At 39.7% G+C, this 22,538-nt stretch overlaps 1 protein-coding gene across 6 annotated transcripts in view; it reads left to right on the top strand.

The window, feature by feature from the left end:
• The window catches only part of OTUD4 (OTU deubiquitinase 4), a 35,995-nt gene extending 15,028 nt beyond the window's left edge, over positions 1-20,967 (top strand). For 2 of the 6 annotated variants that reach the window (XM_074823739.1, XM_074823740.1), the window contains 15 exons: positions 189-333; positions 2,301-2,358; positions 2,740-2,857; positions 3,089-3,153; positions 5,159-5,259; positions 6,628-6,752; positions 6,865-7,045; positions 8,245-8,410; positions 9,734-9,854; positions 11,893-11,948; positions 12,502-12,660; positions 13,232-13,370; positions 14,434-14,703; positions 15,414-15,454; positions 18,291-20,967. In XM_074823739.1, the coding sequence (XP_074679840.1) occupies positions 189-333; positions 2,301-2,358; positions 2,740-2,857; positions 3,089-3,153; positions 5,159-5,259; positions 6,628-6,752; positions 6,865-7,045; positions 8,245-8,410; positions 9,734-9,854; positions 11,893-11,948; positions 12,502-12,660; positions 13,232-13,370; positions 14,434-14,703; positions 15,414-15,454; positions 18,291-19,541 (2,996 nt within the window). In that variant the 3' untranslated portion in view covers positions 19,542-20,967. The remainder of the gene's footprint in view (positions 1-188; positions 334-2,300; positions 2,359-2,739; positions 2,858-3,088; positions 3,154-5,158; positions 5,260-6,627; positions 6,753-6,864; positions 7,046-8,244; positions 8,411-9,733; positions 9,855-11,892; positions 11,949-12,501; positions 12,661-13,231; positions 13,371-14,433; positions 14,704-15,413; positions 15,455-18,290) is intronic. The other 4 variants (XM_074823744.1, XM_074823742.1, XM_074823745.1 and 1 more) reach the window with 4 other exon arrangements.
• The last annotated feature ends 1,571 nt before the right edge of the window (positions 20,968-22,538 follow it).

Here is a 22,538-nt window from a genome sequence, read left to right as displayed (position 1 = left end):
CATGCATACCCATTAAGCCATAGTAGCTGCAGCTGGTTTTGCTTCTGATGCCTTCACTGTTTCAGTTAACACATCAAAATGTGCTTGCTTTGATTGAAGTAATTTGAAATGTGTCTGTAATGGTGGTATAAAACCTAATTTACCTTGTAATTGATTTTGCCCTTCCACATTCTTCTCCTCTTCCCCAGCTCTGCTGTACGAGTTGCTTTATGAGAAAGTATTTGATACGGATGTAAAGAAAATCATAGCAGAACTTAGTGCTGTTGGTGTGACAGAGGAGAGTAATGGTAGCAGTGAAGTATCTGCTTCAGATTCAGAAGATGACAACTACAGGTAAATGGGATCTAAAAGTTAATGTAAGGTGCCTGTGGGCAGTACATGTTAAATGAGTTTTCTGAATTTCTGGTGGGTAGTAGAATCTAAGTTAGGGCTGAAAACATTTCTAAATTACTAAGAAAAGAAGCACAAAGAGGTAAGGTTAGAACTATGAAAGAATGAAATGTGTAATCTTCACTGTACCTAAGGACAGGGTTCTGGTTCCTCTGTTTTTCCTGCAGTCTAGCTTTGGGTCTCTTTACATAATGGAATATTGCCATTGCAACATGTTCCTCTTCCTGTTTAAAATAGCAGAATCCCCTGGGAGAACTGTCAGCTTGCCAGTCTGGCATGGTAAACTCCAGGAGAACTACTTGGCTCACTCTTGCAACTGAGTAGAGTTACAGGAATCTAATCCAACTCGTGTTGCTTCCACATCTGGGGGCTGAAATGCCTGCTTGAGATGTAGCTAATGGAGAAATACAGATGTAGCTTGCTCCATTTTGTTCCTTGATCTTTATGAAGTGATTATATTTGTGGGTTTTCCTTTTGCTGGACCTGGATGCTCTAGCTAGCTTTGAGATTTTGACCTACTGATTCCTTTTGCACAGTAAGTCTTTCACAGTGCCATTTTTGCATTTACATAGCGGCAGTTTTTCTTCTGTTTAATGCTGTTCTTAAAACCCTGGCTTGTGTGAAATTCCATTGAAGCCATGGAGATTATGCTATATTAGTGCATCATGTCCCCTCTTCCCGCTGAACGTCATTAAAGGCCTTTCTGGGGGCTCTGCTGTAGTCTGTGTGGCATGTGGCAGAAGAAATTCTTTGAGACGTTGGGAGCTGATTTTTATCTCAAGCTGAAAACAACAGAAAGGAAGATGATGGAAATCACCACAGAAAGAAAACCAAGTTCTGGGAAAGGGATTAGCTTCCTTTCTTGTTTGGAAAAAAAAATACTGGAGAACATTTCCAATTAAAATACAAAGTATTTCTGCCTCGGGAAACAATTATTGTAGTTAAATGTCAGAGAGTGGAAACCTTCTTTATTCCTTTCTGTTCTTGGAGCTTTCCTGGGCTTCATATGCAGTAGCATTACCCTGTATCTTTGGGATTGATAAGAAAATACACTGCTAACCTCCATAGCACCTTTGTAAATGAAGGTCATATACTCACATGAGACTATCAAACTCAATGGTTGTGATTTAAACCATATGTCTTATGATGCAAGACCTAGTGTGTGTGACTTTTGACCTAGTTAACCCAAATTACGAACACTTTGCTGTGTTTATGAAGTCTTAAATTTTTTGCTTGTGTTAAAGTTGACTTCAGCTTGTTTCATTACCTAGTTTTCCAGAAGATCTTTCTCATTTTATAAATGTGAACTTTTCAGTTATGTTGTTATTAAATGTAATAGTTTATTTTGGTTTTGGGAGAAGTTAATGCTGACAGTTGCCTACAACTGCTGTAGGGAAAAATACTTGGTTTTTCTCTGTGGAAAGTAATTTTCCAGCAATGTCAGGTGTAGAAAAAGTAAATTGGAGTGCCTGATGCCAATTAACTAATGGAGTGGCTTTTGGTTTTGAGTTTTGGTTTTTTTGGGGTTCTTTTATGTCTGCTTTTGCTATGTTTTCCTCGCATAGTTGCAAAAATTTTAGAGGAATTTTTTGTTTCCCTTGCCTGCCCCCTCCCCTCTTTTTTTTCCTTAAGTGATGGCTAAGTCAGGACATGCAAGTTAGGCTTCTTAAAACTTGTAGTTAGAAACAAAAATCTTATTTTTAGCTTTCTATGATACAGAAATGTAGTTCTTGTTTTAGACTTAGCTTTTTCATTTTAAGAGATGAAGATGTTCTGTGGTATGCCTGTTGTGGAAAAACATGTAGAGAGTGGTAGTTTCAGGATTTTTATCCACTTGCAAGGTGTTTCTTACCTGCTCTCCAGGCCTTATTAATACTGTATTACCACAGCTTGCTTCTGTCCTTTTGCAGAAGTAAAGCTACAACAGTTAGTGATATGAATGGATTGAAGTCTGTCTCTGGCAACAAGGTATTTATATGTTAAGATTTATTTTCTTCCTAATAGTTTTGCTGTATTTTTCAGTGCTTAATGTTCATGAGAGAATCTTGAGCTTCTAGTTTTCCTAACATGCAATATCTTAAAAACTACTGATTTCTTTGAAAAGTAATATTTGCTTTTGATGTGCCAAAATGTGGATAGTGTCCTTTTTAATGCTGCTTATTTCTTAATTTTGTTCTGGTATGATTAAAAGAACACCATTGAATTATTTTTTTCAAAGCTCTTTATGCTTTATGTATTTTCACCTTCTTTGTATTTCAGTTTAAAGCTTGAGCACTGTGATTGAAAAGTGGAAAACTGTGTATCTTTGTGTAGTTGACCATTTAGCACTTTGTTCTGTTTCCTGTTCAGCACCTTAAGAACAATGGGAATCCCACCTTGTTGGTCTTACCGAAAAAAGTTCTTAAATCACTCAATCCATCAGTTTACAGAAATGTTGAATATGATGTTTGGCTCCAATCCAAATGGGGTAAGTAACCAAATACTTAAAAGCTTCAACTTTTGCAAGCTGATGCATAAAGTGAAGCCCTCTTGAAGACCAGGGATGCAAATGGTAGTTTGGGTTTAGGCAGTGGTCTTCCTCACATGGGTCAGCGTGCAGATTTAGGGCCTGAACTTCTGGTTTGCAGTTTTACTACATTAAGAAAGTAACTCTCGGCATATTTTAAGTGACAGCATATCTCTGCTAATGTATTTACAGATCAGCAAAAACAAGATTTTTCTATTGCTGCTGGCATGCAATACTCAGTTGGAGATAAATGTAAAGTAAGTAGTATTGAATTGTAGTTTATAGAGACGTTAACATTTTGCTCTAGGTGCTGGTTATTCCTCTATTAACTATTTTGATGTGTAATTGCTACTTTCTAAATATTCTTTGCTTGTGTCTTCAACTGTGCCTATGCTCATTATTTAATTGGTGCTGGTGTTAATGACTTACAGCATGCATGTAGAAAAGGCATGTAAAAGACATCTGATCAGTGCGATTTTACTCCATTAAAAACGTCACAAGGTTAACTTCAAGAGTGTATTTAAGATGACTGTGGACCTTAACGTATGCAAATAAGTTTGTGCAGGCTTGCCTCCATGGGTCCTTGCTCAGTGTTGTGGAGTGCTAGTCTCTGTGAGAAGTAGGTGCATTTAGGGCAAGTTCAGGCTAAGCTCTGCTTTCTCGGTGAGCTCCATAAGCTAACTAGTCGATATCTCCGCTGCATCTTTTGCTGATGGCTGTACTAGCTTTATCATACTGCTGCATGATAAAGTGTTGGTGTGAATACAGTTGCACAATGAAGAAGAAAATTGTAGTGTTTCGTCATATAGGCTGTTCTTTGGAGAGACCAAACCCAGCATCATAGTTCCATGTATTTATGTTCAACTCTAGAGATAATGATTACTGTTTGTAAACTGGCTTTGTTCTAATTGCATTACTTTCAAGTAATGGAATGCAGCTCACTTTAGTGAAGATCCTGATGTTCTGGGCGATACTTCCTCTCGAAGTATTCGAAGTGTGTTATACAATTGCTCTTTAAATTCTATTAAAATTTGTAGTATGTATTGCTGCTTAAGAAGAAATAAGATTTGCCATTAAATTCTATAGTACTCAGATTGTAGATTAATCTCCTTAGGTGTGTTAACGAAACTGGTGGTACATGACTAAATATGGTTCTTTCTAGGATATTCGACCATCTATTGAAATTATTAATATTAATATGAAAATATTCAATTAGGTTTATCATGCAGCATGGGGGCTCTTTCAGGTTGTACCTTTTTTATTTGTGTAATGGAATTAAGCATAGTGACTAAATTGCAGGAAAAACACATCTCTAAACTTCAAAAAAACTCCACAAACCCCCAAAACTCCACACAAAACAAACAAAAACTCCTAATATGGAGTTGATTATTTATTGCTTAATAGTACAGGCTTAAAATTTGTTTTTAAGACCCTAAGGCTGTCTTGTGTAGTATTTACTGAAGGTTTCAGATATTACTAGTAGAAAAACCTCTAGTAATCAACATACTTTCTTTGTCAAATTTTCTATGTACGTGGCAAGACAGTAAATATATGGGATAAAAACATGGGACTGGAAGATGGGGTAAATAGTGAAAAGTGGAGTTGACCAAATTAATACAATGGGAAAGCCAAATGTTGTAGCATAATGTTATGAAACGTTATTTTGTATTTAATGGAAGAATTTTAAGAACATGGAGTGTCAGTCAGACAAGTAATGCTGTGATCATGTCTGAACTTTTTTTAGTTGTTTTAAAAATCTTTCTGAAGAATAACTTCAGAAATAATTGGTGGTCCTTATGTTCTTAATTAAACTAAATTTCACTCAAGTTAGTAATTTTTCTTTGCTCTACATGGATTTTAACAAGTAAAAGCTTTGGGTTGTATTCTGAGAGAAAGTGTTTTCAGTAAAGCTGAAAAGCCTTAATACACTGGTTACTCTTAACTTTCTCATGTAGTTTTGAAAGCTGTATTTCATTAAATAGTGTTACCCAGCAAGCTTTCTGGGTTTTGTTTTTGTGTGTGGTTTTTTAAATTTTTTTTAATAGTATTTTTATTTCTTTTTGGAGAAAGAAGTGATATAGGTTGAAGACTTGCTTTTGATACTTTTACTGAATTATGTGATGTTTATTTCTCAGGTCTTCTGTTGCCCAGAGGAAATGTTCTGTTTTTAACACTGCTGACAATTTAGAGAGTTACGTCCTTTTGTTGTCTTCTTTGAAGCCAATGCACGTTTTTTTTTTCCCTTATTCTTTTTGCTTATAGGTGCGCTTAGACCATAATGGGAAATTTTATAATGCCCATATTCAAGAAGTTTGTTCAGAGAATGGGCCAGTTGTTGTATTCGTAGAAGAGCTTGGAGCAAAGTAAGTGCTTAATTTCTTTTGGAAAAGAGTGCCAAACTGAACCTTAGTAATGGCAGCCTTACTTTAGTTCAGAGTTCATTTCAGCCCCTGAAGCGTATCTACTTCTTTACTTGAAGCGGTACTACCACAAAGTTGTTAAGAAAACCGTGTACTAAATAAAAAAAGGAAAAAGGGTTTCTGAATTGATTGTCACATCAGACTTTTTTCTTTAGTGCTAAGTAGTCTGGATATTACTTGAAGAGTGAAACAGTAACTATGTTAGTATTAGATAATTTTTTTTTTGGCACAAGATTTAAACAGATTGACACCATCCTAATTAAGTGTTGCTTGTTGTGCTTAATAATTGGATGCTAGATCTGTGACAAGCTTTTCATATTAAGAGGTCCATCAAAGCACCTGGCTTCTCTGGTTGAGTAGCTCTGTCTGATTTTATACAGACAATGCCAAGTTTAGATCAGCGTCATCTTTGTCCTACCTTCGGCTAAACTGTTTAAAGTTGTTGGTGGGGGTTGTGGGTTGTTTTTGTGTGTTGCTGGTTGGTTGTTATTGTTGTTTGTTTTTTCTGGGGTGGTAGTGGTGGTGGTTTTGGTTATTTGGGGTGATGGGGATTTTTTGTTTGTTGTTTTTTTTGGTGGGAGGTGGGGTGGTACTTTGAGACATCTTCTTGAGCTTTGCTGTAACTTCTGTAACTCTTCTGAGGCAAAAAATCCCCCACAGATGAGTGTAGTTTGGGAAGAGGAATCACTTTCAGTCAAGGTAAATGAGGGAAGGAGAAAGATGCCCATTAATCTCCTCTGTTAAAAAAAAAAAAAAAAGTTGTGAGATCTGAAGATTGTCTTGCAGTTTATTCCCTTTCTAAATTGAGATTTAACCTGATTTGAACTATTATAGATTTGAATGTCTTCCTTTCAAATGTAAACAGTTGCTTGGACATCCTACAGCATCCTCAATTAAAAACACAGTAATTGCTCTGGGATATAAACCACCAATACAATGTTTTTCAACCTTTACATCTATTGCAGAGCTTGTGATAAGTTTATCTGAGTATATTGCTTTTTCTGATCATTCTTCTTTTCTGTCTGCCCTGAAGACATTTTGATACTCACTTCACAAATGGCTTATCATTCTTTACTGGATAAGTTTGCATTAACTTATCAGAGTTCTATTTAAAAACAACAACAAAAAAAGAACACTTCTTGTTCTTCTACATATTGCTTGAGTATAATCATAAAGAACAAAGGACTTTGAATCCAATGTTCTTAAAAATGGAAAGATCTATCGGTCTTAGTAAATGTGTGGTATTAATTTATGCAAGCCCCAGTCCGGTCTTTTAAGATATTTTTCCCTCCATAATTCCTTGTTTTGTAGGCATGCTGTCTCACTGAAGAGCCTTAAACCTCTTCCACAGGCCTCTCCTATGGAGGGCTGGAACACTGTGCCAGGGAAGAAGATAAAAAAGTTTTTCTCAACATGGGGGCAGAATGCTCAGCCTGGTAGGATTGTACCTGTCTTTGTGTGGCAGAACCTTTATTATCAGATGTTTTTTCCCAAAAAGCTTAAAAAATGATTAAAAAACAAATATCTATTTTCACGTCTTTATCACAGATGCAGATTGCAGAGGGCCAAAGAATCAGAGCAAGTCAATAAAACCCCAGTCAGCACTACCTCCTCGACTTCAGCATACTGTGGGAACCAGGCAGCATCAGTTCTTATGTTCTGGACCCCAACCTCATCAGACCTCAACTGAGCAAAAAGCTCCAGGCAGGAATCCTTCCCAGACTGTAAGGTAAAACTGCAATTAACATCTTCCTTATCTTGAACTCTAGCAGAGCTTCTTGGAGCACAGGTGCCTGCTTCAGATGCTTCCAACATGATCTTTTGAAATATGTTGCCATTGAAATCTTAAGAAGTGTTCCAAGTCCTTAAGAATACACACAAGCACAGGAAAAATAATTATTTCTTTTTCAAAATCACTGCCATCATAAGCTCCCACTTTTTTTCTTGCATGGCAGCATCTCCCCTGGAAGCATTGTACACAGAATTGTGGTTTCTTCTTGAAAAGTGGATGTTGGTTTTGGTTTTTTTTCCTGGTTGGGGCTGAAGTAATGTCCAAGTAGCGCTTCTCGGGCTCGGCTAAGATCTTTCCTCAGTTTCTGCAGAACTTGTCTTAGAGATCTGCTGCGTGTTATGACCGATCACTTGAAGGAGTACAGAACAGCGTTTTGCCTGTGTTTGTTGGTAGTGACTTTCTGATCCATTGTGCTGTTGCAGCAGAGTTTCTGTCTTCATCATTGCAACTCTTCTATCTTATCTAAAAGACTATTCTGTACTTTGCTACAAACCCAGACTCTTCATGGTCTATTCTGTCATTCTTCTATATCGTAACTCTTTATGGAATAAATGGGGCTGCGTTGTCTCTGGATTCTGCCACATGCAACATTTTAAGGGCATTTTTCTTCCACCTTTAACCGAAATACATGATTATCCTAAAATCTTTAGTTAAGTAATTGAGAAAGCTGAAACAGTGATGTAAATCTTCTGTAGTGTTGCTTCAGACACTGAAAATTATAATGCATTTTCCCTTTTGTTGCTGTATTCACAGAAATCTTCTTCCCCAGCTTTCTCTTGCATGTTCTATAGATAGCAGGTGGGTGGTGGTCAGTTCTCAGTTGGCACAGAAATGGATTAGATCACTTGATGGAGGCATTTGTTTTTTAACTACAATCTAGTAATTACTGTTTGTTATAAAGTCTGTCAAAATTGTATTGAACTGAATAAATCATGGACAAAATCCATTCTTTCCCTTCCTTAAATTTTATGTGTATGGGTAACTTGCAGTAGGCAGAAACGGATCTGGTATATGTGGAACCACATAAGTAGTACTATATAATGATCTTTCTTCCTTCTAAACCATGAGTTTGTATTGTGTTTGATACTGGTGAATTTCTTTGTCAAAGTGATCCCGTTTCATTTTTTCCTTTACAGAAAACCAGACCGGGAGAGAACTGAAGATGTGAACCATGGCAGCAGAGATTGTAACTACTTTGGCCTGTCTCCAGAGGAACGCAGGGAGAAGCAGGCTATAGAAGAGTCTCGTTCACTTTATGAGATCCAGCAGAGGGATGAACAAGCTTTTCCTGCTCTTTCCAATGTATGCTGTTTTCATTGTAATTAACAGTGCATTTTTCATACTTGTCCATGAACAATTGTTTTGCTGTCCTTGCATTACCATACAATTCAAAAGTTAAGGATATTTTCTTCACACTCACTTTCTACATAGAAATATGTGAATCTATAATGCTTTATGTAGTCAAGATAAGACACGTACGTAGTAGTTTCCCCTAGGAATAATTAATGTCCACCGTACACAGTTCTTTAGGCATGTAAATATGATAGACGTGTGAGCTTCTGAAGCTGTGGGCTTCTTTCTTCATGTTCCTCCTGTCTTTTTGGAAGGCTTTGCATTCCCTTACAGTTACTCAAATGTTGCCTTTTTCTTGTATGGTGGGATCAAACCTCAAGGTGAGGACAGAACTTGCTCTGAAGTACAGCTTAATTTAGCTGAGAAGTAGCTCAGTAAAATGGCACTGTGGTGCTTGAATTAGTATCAGAGGTGACTAGGTGATTGGTTTGGATATGGTTCACATAAAACCTGTTTTATTTATAAGTCACTTTTCTATTTAGCCTGAGAACTTCCTGGAGTGAGAACTTGCCTGGTGTCATGAGTAATGCAGGTTCTTTGTCAGACTTGCTCTTTTTCTGTTGTGGAGCTGAGTGGACTTGGCTATGTCTGAGGGAAGAGCGTAGCCTTTGGATTTTGAGAGATTATTCTGCTGATCCAATTTGTAAAGAAAGCCGATTGGAGTCTCAGTGGGCAAAGAGCTGCTGTCTGCATAGGTTTGTTCTAGAGATGTGTCTTTTGGATTTGAATCCTGGGGCAAACAGAAACAAGAACCAGACCAGGAAGAATGAGTAGGTGAAGGATGGGCCTTAAATCTCTTGTTTTGCGAAAGTGGCTTCGTGCGCGCTGTCTTTCAGTTCTTGAGCAGTAATTACATATGTTGGTGTGATCAAGAAGAAATGTACAGCTCTTCAAGAGCAGGCTAAGACTGAAGCTTAATGGACATAGGTTGTTCTCTCTCTCTCTGAGCTGTGGTTAACAGTATGCTGTGTTTGCTCACCTGTAGAAGGAGGATGTGATGTTAAAGTGGATGTTGTCCGAGTGAAGCAGTTTTTGTGTCATGTAAACTAATGACACGAATGATTTTAAAGAACACTTTGCAAAATTTAGCGATGAATGAACGAGTGGATGAATCTGAATGCTACTGATCAAGATTGGTTTCATACCGCATTTCTTCCTATCACAGGGATAAGTATTACGTGTCATGAAGTCATAATAGTATCATATCAGATGATGGCAAAGTGTCATTGGACTTCTTATATAAATTAATATTTCTGCTTTTGTAAACTTTAGAATCAGTCTGTCTGTCAGGCTGCTACACAGACTGTGGATAACTTGAACCAGAAGAAGTTCTCAAATAATGAGAGAAGAAACAGCAAGTGGACAGCAGAGATGGAAGAGCAGAAAGATAAAGGTAAAAATAAATGTTTTTAGATCAAGGGGTTTTTTTGTTGGCTTGTTTATATTACCAGCCTCAGAATTTATTTGAGATGGAGCATCTCTTTAGGCAATGAGGGGAAAATTATCATAAGTAGTAGTGCCAAACTAAGCTAGGCTCAAGGTAGCAAAGGTGTGGTTTGGGAAGAAAGTACATGTTTCCCTGCTTTGTGAATGTGGCTGAGAGCAGACTCCTTGCTGGGATTTTTGTAGTAAATGGGAAGAGGAATGAGAGAAACAAAAAGACTATTAGAGCTACTGTAAATTAGATCCTGTTGAAATTCTAGTGAGTGTGGCAGAAAGTGCCTGTGGAAGGATTATTAAGGGTGCTTACTGGACTCAAGAGAAAAAGCAGGTAAAAGTATGTGTGGCATGGTTAAGATTTAGCATACAGTGGTACAGAAAGAGGGGAGAAGATGGTGTACAGAAGAGCTGACACTACACCCCCCTTTACAGTAGAAGGAGCTGTCACATGGTCAAAATTTACTTGGGTTTTCTCCCTCCCTCCCCCCAATGTGCTATAACACTCTTTAGCTTCTCTTCATTGACTCTAAGCTTTTCCTCTTCTATGAGGAAGTGGAACGTGGCAGTAATAGATGAGAGCTATAGCTGTCAGGAGGTAGTTAGTAAGTCTTCGCTAAATGCAATTGATTGGGTTTTTTTGTTGTTTTATTTTTTTTTTAAATTTTTTTGTCCTGTCAGCTTTGCCACAACTAAGCACTGAGTTTGGTCTCAGCTTCTTTATATTTTTTTTGTTTCTTCTGACTAAATAAAATTCAAACTCTTTAGCCTCCTCTTAGAAGCGGTTTCCTCTGTTTTTTGAATTTTTGTTGTTCCTTTGCAACAGCAGAGGCACTGCTGTCGTGTATTTATGGTACTTGGTCTTTGTAGTCCTTCTTACAACATGTCATGCCTTCTTGAATGGTCTCACAAAGACTGATGTTACCTATTTTTCATTCTCCAAAACACCTGAAAACTTGTTTAATTTGAAAACTTGTTTCATCAGCAATGCCAAAAAAGAATGTTCACGTAGAGAAAGCTCTTTACTACAGTGTCATGATAGGTTTTGCTGAAGTGCGTGGCATATACAGCTTTCTCTGCTTTTTGTGATGCTCTGGATTGCGTTGCCTCTTCTGAAACTAGGTTAAAAATCCTAGGGGAATAAACTGTACTTCCTTCTGAGTATTTCTGGATTCCTATTGGTGCTTGGGGAATTGACAGTAATTCTCAATCAGTATTGTTTTAATGTACGTTGTTGTCTAGTTGTGATGGTGCATATACTAAGCTAATAAGTACATAACTTATTTAGTGGCTACTATTAAACATATGTGCATGAATTTGATTGACCAGCAGTAGTAACCAGATCTGAATGTGAGCTAGAATGTGAAGAACTTGTACAGATCTTATTATATGAAGATGATGCCATGACTGTTTTTTCAACACTGTCTTCCCCCACCAAGTGTTTGCTGGTGCTCAAGAAATTAAACTGTCTGCATCAGTCTGAAAACTTTCTAGACCTTTTAAACTGTTGAAATCTTCTAAACTGGTCTATCTTCTACTCAGTCTAAAGTAGACAAGACTTTAAGCTCCTGTTATCTTAATGCTTGAATATGAAAATGCAAAACGTTTTCACTTTAAGCAAAGTACAAACTGATTTCTTTTTTACTGGGAGGGATTTAGGATGAATGTTACATATTTAAAGAGACAGCTACATTTCTTTCCCACTTCCCTCAAGTGTCACCAAAATGATTAACAAACACTGGTAAAGAACTCCTGTAGAGTTTTGAAAACCCAGGTTGAAGTAGCTGCTCTGTTACTGCCCTAACAACTGTTTATTTTTGGATGCTTTGATCTTTGATTAAAAACTGAAGTTTAAGTTTTCTGAAGTAATATGTGCTGAGGTAGGTTTTGTTTTGAAGGTTTAACTTTGGAAAGACAAACTTTAACTGGCTTAAGTTGTGATAGCCATAAATGGTGTAATGGTTCATTTACTAGGTTATGTCTTGGTGTTACAGAGTCAAATTCCAGGCAGATCCACTTAAGTCAGAAGCTTGAGCCAAATTCATCTGAGGTAATCTTAAAGAAAAGACCAAATTTTTTTTTAATGTTATTGCTTCTCTGATACATGATTAGCAGAGCAATAGCTGCCTGTAGAGCTGTGATTGCTGCTGCTGCTTTACAGCTTTTAGTGAAATACTTCTAAGGTTGGAGGCTTGTATTGCTGTCAGCTTTCCTCAGCCCCTGTAACCCACCCATACTTACAGTCTTTCTCTGCCATCTGAGTTCTCAAATCTGGGCTATCGAGAGCACTTAGGAATCTGGATTTGTAATTGCTTGGTACAGTCTGTACTTTCAGTATAATGGGACCACAGAAGATTTGATGTTTACTAATAGCTACTGTGCTAACAGACCATGATCTCTGAAGTTCAGTGAAGATTTGTGGCCTCTTGTTGGCTCTTAACCTTTGCTGTCCTTTCAACGAGCAAAATGTTACACTAGTATAATAGTGATTGGGTGCTTAGCCCACTTTGTATGTAGTGTGGTTTAATATCTTTGAATGCCTCTTTGAAAAGTATGTCTTATTATTAGACTAGCTGTGTCTGTTGTTTCTAACTTTGCTTTAGAAGAATAGTCAAGATGAGAGTTATCCAAAAGCTTCATCTCCTTTGGAACAAGTCAAAACAGATTCTCCGATCCTTGCTGAGCAAGTAAGAAATGTTTGTTTGATTTCAAAGTTTTCCAGTCAGGAGACTTCAGACAAAGGGGAGCTTCATCACAGCCACGTATGTATTATAATACTGGCTTTTAATTACGTAGTAATTTCTATGGTGATAATGCTAAGAGTTTGTATTTACAGTTAGGAATCTGTTATGAAGACTGTAAAAGGACAACCCTTGATAGAAAAGTAAAAGTATGCCCTTTCTCTTTTGAGAGAGGGATTATTTCATATCTTTCTGCTAAAATAACCCTGCTTTTCACTTTAAATTCTTCACCTTTTACTTTTTCAGGTTTCTTCAAGGTTATTGGTAATCGTTTGTGAGGGTGGCTTTTCTTTTGGATGGGAGATACTTAAATTTAATGCTTGTGGAGGTGGTTATAACACTGATGGCTGTCTGTGGTACAGGCACATTCTGGATAGAGCTCAGTGCAGAGTTCCTCACACAGTGATGTAATGTATCTCAGATCTCTTACGTGTGCAGCCTGATATGTGACAACTTAATATTTTGCTTTGGTGATGGTGGTAGTGTAGATAATACGGAGTCATCAAGCTGCCTTTGGTAGAAGTCTGACACATTAGGGGCCACTGACAACGGTGATTTAGAATAATTTTATGTGATCTCTTTGTTTTTGTAGAACCTGACAGAATGCTTACCGAGCATAACTCCAACACCCTCACCAGTCTTTTCTGAGGTGCATTTACCTCCAGCAGTGCCTTCTGTACCAGCCATCGTACCAGCTTGGCCAAGTGAGCCAACAACTTATGGACCAGCAGGTTTGAAGAACTATTAACATAAATCAGAAACAACTAACCCTGAAAAATCCTTTTAACCTCTTGCTAAATTGAAGATGCCTCCAGGAGACACTGTTTCATCTCACTCCACATTCCAAAGGCAGTAATTTATAAGAATATAGTTCCTCCTTGCTTAAAGCTAGTGAGAGTTCTAGTAGATCTTTCATTGCCCGTATGTATAGTTTGCTTTACTTCCTACCTGAAGGTGGAAGAGGGATGCGTGCTCAGTTCTCTTGTTTTCCTCCAGAGTGGGATAGCGTTGAGTTTTGAGGGGGCTTATTCTGAGGATCTGCTTTAAGGTAGAACACGTTGTTAGTGTGTTGAAGTTTGATGTGTGTTTGTGCTCTGTGTCCCATGTAGTAAGCTCCTTGATCCACTGAGGACTCAGATTGGGTCTGGTATGTCTGGAACTAATGACATCTGTTTGGACCTGAGCTGCAAAGCCACTGTAATGTTTTTTCTGTGCTGTGCATATCTTCTGATACGTGGAATTAGCTTAAATTCAATATTGCTTATTAGATCAGGTGCTGTATTTTCTCTCCCACTGTTGGGTTTCTGTGCAAGAAGTAGCTTTCAAATTAGCATACTGTGTTCACATAATCCGGTAATAATCCTGTCACACTTGACTACATCTGTGACAGAAGATGCACAGCCCAGTTCATCTGAGCTCAGAGTTGACGGTAAATGACTAGTCAGAATGAGAACTGAGGAGATTGACAGATAAGTTTTGGTTTGCTGCTTTTTTTCCCTTCCTATTTCCTTCTGGTATTCATAATTTTAAAAATAAATACGGAAAGGGTTTAGCTATTTCTGGAAAGCTTCACTCTTTCTGAAAACTATTCTCTGCATTTAGCCAAATCTTCTTTTGTTTGTAACTTCCCAACGCAAGAATTTCCTCCTGTGTCTTCTTGAATACCATTTTTTTCTTTGTTTTCTCCTGTCTTTTGAAACTTGCTTTTCTGCTGTAGTTTTCTTTTGTGATTGTATATAGTTGAGCTATATATATGTATACACACACACATACACACATGTTTTTTTCACTTAGGTATTCCAACCCAAATACCTGCTTCTTCATTGATGCCAGCCCCAGCAACGGGACCTGACTCTATTGTATCACAGGCTCAGGTAACATCTGCTCCAGTTGCTGGAGTTCCTGTGTCGCTACAAGCAGTTAACCAGCCTTTAATGCCTTTGCCTCAGACTCTGAATCCTTACCAGGATCCGCTATACCCTGGATTCCCTTTTAGTGAAAAGGGAGAAAGAGCTGTTGCACCCTCTTACTCCCTGTGCAATACTGGGGAAGACTTACCTAAAGGTGAGAAGCTAGAAGAAGGTCTGGACTTTGTACCATTTTTCCTGATAGGTTTTATTTTCTTCAAATGTAGATAAAGACAACCTCTTTGGTCCTGTTGTTAGTCCGTGTTGAGAGACCTAACTGTTGTCATTCCATGATTTAACGTGCGGAAGGGAATACTGAATAGAGTTGTAACTCTTTAGTTTGCATTGCTAATGTTATTTTAAGTGGTTACACCTGGAAATCTGATAGGATTATTTTGTGGTTCTTGGCTTGACCCACCATAACTTGAGTTTTTGTGAATGTAATGGATTTTCTTTAGAGAACTGCTTCCTTTTATGGTAACAGGTTTTGTCTTGTAATCAAAAGCTTGGAAATTGTTGAGCATTTCCTTACCGGTCTGTGAAAATACAGCTTGTGGCATACTACAAATATGGAATATGCCCGTAAAGAACATATTGTGTCTGACTGCACAGTGAGTTTGTTTACTGAACCTATTCTTTAAAAACTCAGTTCCATAGACTGTTAAAATTGAAATTTAAACTGCAGTTTTGTTTTAGATATCTCACTGTGGCAAAAAACCCACCCAAATCAATCAAAGACGTGCAGACAGCAACTTAATACCAGTGTGTCTCTACTGAAATGGAACTTTATGCAGGGACTAATTTTTGGCTGAGATGAAGTGTAATATTTTAGGTCTTCACGGATCTTTTTCTGTTTGTTTTTCCTAGATAAGAATATTCTTAGATTTTTCTTCAATCTTGGTGTGAAGGTAACTCTTCAAATTTACTTATGTTTTTGTGTTTGTTATACCATAAAATTTGCTTGCATTTGGTAGTACTTAGAGTGCAGAAGTTTGGTTGCTACAGATGTTTATCTTTAAATTTGAAATATTTTACTATTTTTGTCTTCTGTTAACTGGGATCCCAGCAGCAGTCCATGTTGCATTTCAAGTCAACAGGAATACGTTTTATCTCCACAGTGATAGTGAGAACTGTTGGCTTGTAGCTGTGGCTGTACAGTCAACAGATTGTGCTTTACAAATCCACGGGTAAACCGTTGCCAGTTTGAAGATGCATTCTTTCGGAAGCAGCGCCTAGTAAAAGAGGAAAGGCTCTCTGACTTGGACCATGCCTGTGTACAGCCATTGCAGTACACATACCCAGTGTGTCTTGCCCTGTGGACACTCCCTTAAGTAACCTGCATGTCTGTCCTTTCTGCTCAGGTTAAGGATAACAGGATTTTAACCTTCTAAGTAATTATAATAGCGGTTGATGTACATATGGGGTGCAAATTCTGTGTGTGTGTTTGGGGAAGAGGCTCATCCAAAACGGCAACATTTTCTATTTTGTGGTAAGGACTAGTTGTTTAGTTTCTCCCTTCTGCACATAAAAACGTTCTTTTTTTACCTTCTCTTACTTTTTCTTCGGTGGCTGTGCATGGAAAGAGGGCATGTTCAGCACAACTTAGTAAATTTAGGTTAGATAACTGTGTGCCTAATACAGGTCTCTTTGCTTAACAGAAAATCCATAAGTCATTAGTGAGTGGCACTGCAATATATTGAAACAGCGTTTGTTTCCTAAGCCTACACATATATTTGGGCCTCTTGGTGGTGGTACTTTGTATTGACTTTGTATTATTTAGGATATAGTCGGTGATTTTGGTGCTTCAGCACCATCTGCCGGTCAGAGCGCCGTGTCCTGGCAGTTGTGCTCCTTGGCTGGTGACCGCACACTGCGGTGGGAGACCTGGGAACTCCTTCCTGCATTACCAGGGCCCCTGCTTTGGTCCTGGATGCTGCCGTGCTGTTTCCCTCACCCTTCCACCTGCTTGCTCGGGGCTAAGCGACTAGTTCCCGTTGAGAGAAGGGCTGGGGAGGCCTCTCGGGACAGTCTGCTCCAGGGACTGTTTCTACAGATGGCACAAACGACTGTGCCAGGTTTTGGGCCCTGCCTTCTACCTACTCCGGTGTTTCCCTCGACAGCCCTGTGCCTCCAGCAGCCCTGTGTGGTATTCTGTACGGCCTGAAATATGTCTGTTTGGCACATTGTATTATAAAAATACCAGTTGGAGAAGGACCTGGGGGTGTTGATTGACAGCCGGCTGAACATGAGCCAGCAGTGTGCCCAGGCGGCCGAGAAGGCCAATGGTATCCTGGCTTGTATCAGAAATAGCGTGGCCAGCAGGGACAGGGAAGGGATCTTACCCCTGTACTCGGCACTGGTGAGGCCGCACCTCGATTACTGTGTTCAGTTTTGGGCCCCTCACTCCAAAAAGGACATTGAATTACTTGAGTGTGTCCAGAGAAGGGCAACGAAGCTGGTGAAGGGTCTGGAGCACATGTCGTACGAGGAGCGGCTGAGGGAACTGGGGGGGTTTAGTCTGGAGAAGAGGAGGCTGAGGGGAGACCTCATCGCCCTCTACAACTCCCTGAAAGGAGGATGCAGAGAACTGGGGATGAGTCTCTTGACCCAAGTAACAAGCGATAGGACAAGAGGGAATGGCCTCAAGCTGCGCTAGGGAAGGGTTAGACTGGATATTAGGAAGTATTTCTTTCCAGAAGGGGTTGTTGAGTGTTGGAATGGGCTGCCCAGGGCAGTGGTGGAGTCCCCATCCCTGGAGGGGTTGAAGAGTCAGGTTGACCCAGCGCCGAGGGATCTGGTGGAGTTGAGAACGGTCAGTGTGAGGTTAATGGTTGGACTAGATGATCTTCAAGGTCTTTTCCAACCGAGATGATTCTGTGAAAAACATCCTACAGTGTTGCTATGTACCAAAGACAAAGTCTGCGTTTATAAACTCTTTAACTCCGAGCAACGTAACTGTAAGCCGCTGTGTGCTAGTTAGTTAAGGAACTAGAGGAAAGGGAAGGGGTTGCTGCCTGAGATGAATGACTTCAGTATTGTGAACGTTGTGCTAACAGCACAGAAAAGGTTGCTGCAGAAGATGGTGCGTGTCCATTTTGTGACTCCCACCAGTACCTGGAAGGTGCATTGTGTATCCTAGGGAAACCTCTGCCCCTGCTTCCTGAAAGGGTTTCTAAGAAAGCTGATCTGTGGGTTGGGTTGTATGTATATATATGGGGATTTCAATCTTTACAAATTGTCCTTTGGGAAATGATCTAACGTTGAGTCTTGGTGTAGTCTTTTTTTAAAGTGAAAATATGTGGTTCTTGTTGTTTTGATTGTTACCCCTTAGAATTTTGAAAAGTGACCTTGTAGGGCAAATTGCCAATTAATAATTGTGATTGTGGAAAATGAATTTGAAATGTGTGTCTTCAAATGCATAGCTAAAGGGTCACTTAATTTAACCACATGATGGATGCTATTAACTATATAGAAATGGTGACCGAGTTTTCTTACTGGTCATAACTGTTGCCCGTTGCAACTGTGTTTGGAAGGAAAACCAAAAATGAGAACATCATCCTGCAGTCCTAGATATTCTTTACAATTGAGGGCAGTCACTGTAAATAAAATTAACCTTTACTTCCTGTAATTAAATGTTTCAAAATGGTAAATGACCTGTGTGCTTTTACATCTGTCTGAACATTCAAAAGACCAAATGCTTCTTTTTTTCTTTTTCTTTTTTTTTCTTTTTTTGCCATCTTGCAGGCATACAGTTGTCCCATGTGGGCGCCCCATTCTTACTTGTACCCCCTGCACCAGGCCTATTTAGCTGCTTGTAGAATGTACCCAAACGTGTCCCTGCCTGTGTATCCGCACAGCCCCTGGTTCCAGGAGGCTCCACCCGCTCAGAATGAAAACGAAACTGCACGGACAAACAGGCACTTTCCTGTCCAGAGCGAGGCCAGATCCAACGGCCAAATTCCCCCGGGTGACGGTCGATCTCTGTCGCTGCCTCTGATCATACCGACAGCTCCGGTGTCAGAAAGTCAAGGACAGGTCTGCGTGGAATCGGAGAATCCGGCGCAAGCTCTTCAAGCAAACTATGAGGAGTCCCTGAGAGGAAAAAACGTGTTCCCGCAGCCGCCCTTTGGACACAACCACTTTCTAGGAGCTGTTCCAATAGCGCCTCCGTTCTTCCCTCACTTTTGGTATGGGTACCCCGTTCAGGGTTTCATTGAAAACTCAGTAGCAAGGCCTAACGTTGTCATGTCACCCGAGGACAAAGAGGCGACGGCAGGCACCTCTGCGAACGTGTACGTGGCTAAAGAATGCAGCCCTCCAGCTCCTGCGGCGAGCTCTGCAGAACAGCTTCAGAAGACCAATGGCGGCAGCGGCGGCTCAAACACTGTAGTGTTCCCTGGGGCCGGCGCGAGCAGCGAGTGCAGCACCCCGAAAGAAACTTCAGCTCGGGCACCTACGTTGGAGAAAATGTGTCCTTTGGCTTCTCCTGCTAAGCAAAAACCAGCCGGGCAGCAAAATCGCTCTCTGCAAACGCAGGGGACTGAGAGGCAGACGGCAGCGCCCAACGCTCCACCGCTGTCGGCGGAACCACTGAAAAATGAACTGAGAAATAGCGTTCCCGGTCGTAAGGAGAAGCCTGAGAAAGGCCGAGATTCTAAGGGTGCTGGCAACGTGCAGATAGAAAGCAGGGCCCAGAGAACCAGGGAGGAGAGCTCCGAAGACGAGAGTGAAGTTTCCGATATGCTGCGAAGTGGTAGATCCAAGCAGTTTTATAACCAGACTTACGGAGGAGGCAGGAGGCCTCGACTCGAGTGGGGTTATTCCAGCAGGGGAGGAGGATACCAGTTCCAAAGGAACGAGGAGGCCTGGAAGGGAGCGCCCAGCAGAGCCAGAGACGAAGGCTACCAGTATCAGCGGAACTTCAGAGGGAGGCCCTACAGGAATGACAGGAGGAGGGCAGCACTGGGAGAGAATCAGAGGGGGCATCAAGCGTAGACCGAATGGATAATTGAACATTTCAAAACACAAAAAGTAATTTTGAAGTAGCAGTTTAAAATCTTTCTTTTTAGTAAAGTTTAAGGATATGTTCAACTTTTGGCGAGTGAAGACTAGGAAGATGTGAACTCCTACCGTATGGTTTTTGGGGATTATAGTTTGTTTGGCTTAGCATTTTTTTCCTCAATGTCAAATTAGAAAAAAACAATATAGGTTTAGTGTTTGATAATTTTTTTTTCCCCCCCCAAAGGTTTGAGTTTGTGATAGAAGATGGATGCGTACATTTATATTAGAGTGACACATTATAGCATTTGATGTGATCTAGATTCTAAAATTGACGGTAACATTGCACCAAATATAAATGTATTTTATCATACAATGCCTTAGTTCTGAACTGAGCTAAAGGAATTCTCAGCCTACTGCACTGTTGTCTTTGATATGCTTCCAACCCAAAGGCCTTTCATCTCAAAAAAAAAAAAAAAAAAAAAAAAAAAATCTGTCAAACTTGAATGTTTCTCTTCAGTGTGCGACACATATGGCAGCCAGCTAACCCTGTGTCTTAGGTATGTTGTATATAGTTCTTTTCATATTCATAGGGTATATTTTTGAATTTTAAAAAGCATTTATTTGCTGAAATCAAAATCAAGACAAGCAGTCGAGAATAGCTGTGTATGGATTGGTAAGAATGGCTGTTTCCACCAAGAATTCTTAACGCTGGTGTGACTAGACTGGTGCCTATGCCAACTGAATATAATTACAAAGACAATAAAAATGTAGATGCTATGCATTTCCAAAATAATTCTGCATCTGTTATAATAGCAGAAGTTTTTTTAATGCCACTTTAACACTAATGCACTGACAAATCCTAGATACTTTGTGAGGAGATGCATAAAGTACATGTTACGTTTTTTTTAAGTTTGTATGATTGAGCTACTGTTCAGTATTCTTTTGTTGTTGCACTGTTGATGCAAATTTATGTTTTGCATGTACAACTCCTTGCTGGAACTACTTTTAAAAACAAGATGGGGAGTCTGGGTGTGCTCTGCTCTTCCCTACAATTCAGAAGAAAGTGGCTTCTGCCTTATATTTTTACACTGTGTCAGAGTTCTGATGCTGTTTCTTCTGACCCCGATAACGATCTCCGCAGTGTTCCTGTTGCCTTTGCAGTTTGGCTGTTCAGCTGTCAGACTGGGAGAGTGCAGTGTGCACAGTATTCACTCAGCTCTGTTGCTCTGTAAAATTAACTGTTGTGTATATTTTTCTATCTCTGTATATACTAGCGTAGGTGATGGTACCCCTTCAGTCATGTCCCAGATTGTACGCCCTCGATCAGGAAACTCGAGTGATAGCTATGTGATAAAAGAATTTCTTTTCAGATGCATGCCATGTATAAAACCCTACTTAAAATAAATGTTTTGTCTTTTCACTTTCTTTCTAGATTATATTTACAGACTTGGAAGTGTTGCAGTGACATGAAATGGAGGGGTTTGTGCTGCTAGGAGCCACTTGTAGACAGCAGCAGACCTATTAACAGTTAATACATAGGCAAGCTGCAGACTAAAAGGGGACATAAACTGGGTTTCTAGTTCTTATTCAAAATCGTAGTGGTGGGGGCTGTGCTGTGGGGTTTTTTTTAATCTAAATACTTTTCCAGTCAGAAATGCATTCAGGATTTCCAGAGGCAAGCTTCAGTTCTTCAGGTTGAGAACAAAGCAAGCACTGAGGGATTTAACAGCTGATACCACTGTGGTCCTCTGTTTACCTCTACTACTAGACCTAAAAGGGGCTTCTTGTCATCTTTCCTGGGAGGCTCTAAAACTAACTCCAGTTGCAGCCCAGCTCTGTTCACTGGTCAGTACTCAAGCAGGCATTTATTGTGAGCTTTGATGCAAAACAAGGGCAGAAACTTCTTGGGGAAACGGTGGAAGACATCATCATGGCAGTAACTGTGGTAGGGCCGCATGTGCTCTTAGATTTTACTCTTAAAAATTGACTTGAAGTATTTGAAGTGGGGCCTATGCCCTGCCTGGCTACTCTAGGACAGTGAAAGAGTGAGATGTGCAGCTGGGGTATTTTCTCCACCTTCACTGTTGATACAAGTCAGGCTGGTTTCCTCTGTTTTTGCTGAAAGACTTGTAGATTGATTGGCCAAACCCTTTACCTGGGGCAAGATGGTTTAGGTTGCAGAGGTAATATTTAGCATATAATGAAGTGATAGAGCTTCAGATATTTGCTGAACCACCTCTTTTCCTTACCCCAATTAGGCCTGCTGAACAGAAGATGCAGAACTCAAGTCCAAAGGGATCTGCATGACTTGCCTGTAAGTTTTAGTTAGCTTTGGGCAAGTTTTTGTCTAAACACAGGGGGGTGGTGGTGGTGTAAGGCTGCATTTGTTAACTGTACACTTTCACAGAGTACCTCTGCAGGCATAACACGGGTGGATTGCTGTTGGCACTTAGACATAGCGAGGTACAGTGTGTGTAACTCCTACACTGCCAAGGTTAGAAAATATCCAAGTTACTGACACACAGAATGGCTTAAAGACAAACGACAGCCTTCTCCTGTAACTTGAGGCAAAAACGTAAATAAAGAACAAAGCCCTGTATTCTTTTCTCTCTCATAACACTTTTCACATGCCAGTGAAGGCAGACAACTGTTGCATGGAGAATACCATTCCTTACTTTCAAGATACATAGCTAAAAGTTTTTACATTTCTGCAAAACTTACACAAGTAGGAACCCTTAAAAACAGGCAATTTTCCCTCTGTCTCCCTGAAGGACTGTACTTTTTATGGAAATTGATTTTTGACAAGTTATTTTATTTACCTTCATTGTTGTCTATAGTAAGGATCAAAGCTTTTGCTTTAGGCAAAAGTAATTCTTGCATCTTAACCTTAAATCTTTCCATGGAAAGAGGGTGGGTGCCAGCACTTCCAGATGGAGGAGTGACTTAGAAAAAACAGCCATTAACCTTTTTTCACTGTGTTAAAGTTACAGA

This window comes from Strix aluco, chromosome 4 (assembly GCF_031877795.1).
Source record: "Strix aluco isolate bStrAlu1 chromosome 4, bStrAlu1.hap1, whole genome shotgun sequence".
NCBI classification, from domain to species: domain Eukaryota; kingdom Metazoa; phylum Chordata; class Aves; order Strigiformes; family Strigidae; genus Strix; species Strix aluco.
This window is presented reverse-complemented; position numbering and strand designations above follow the sequence as displayed.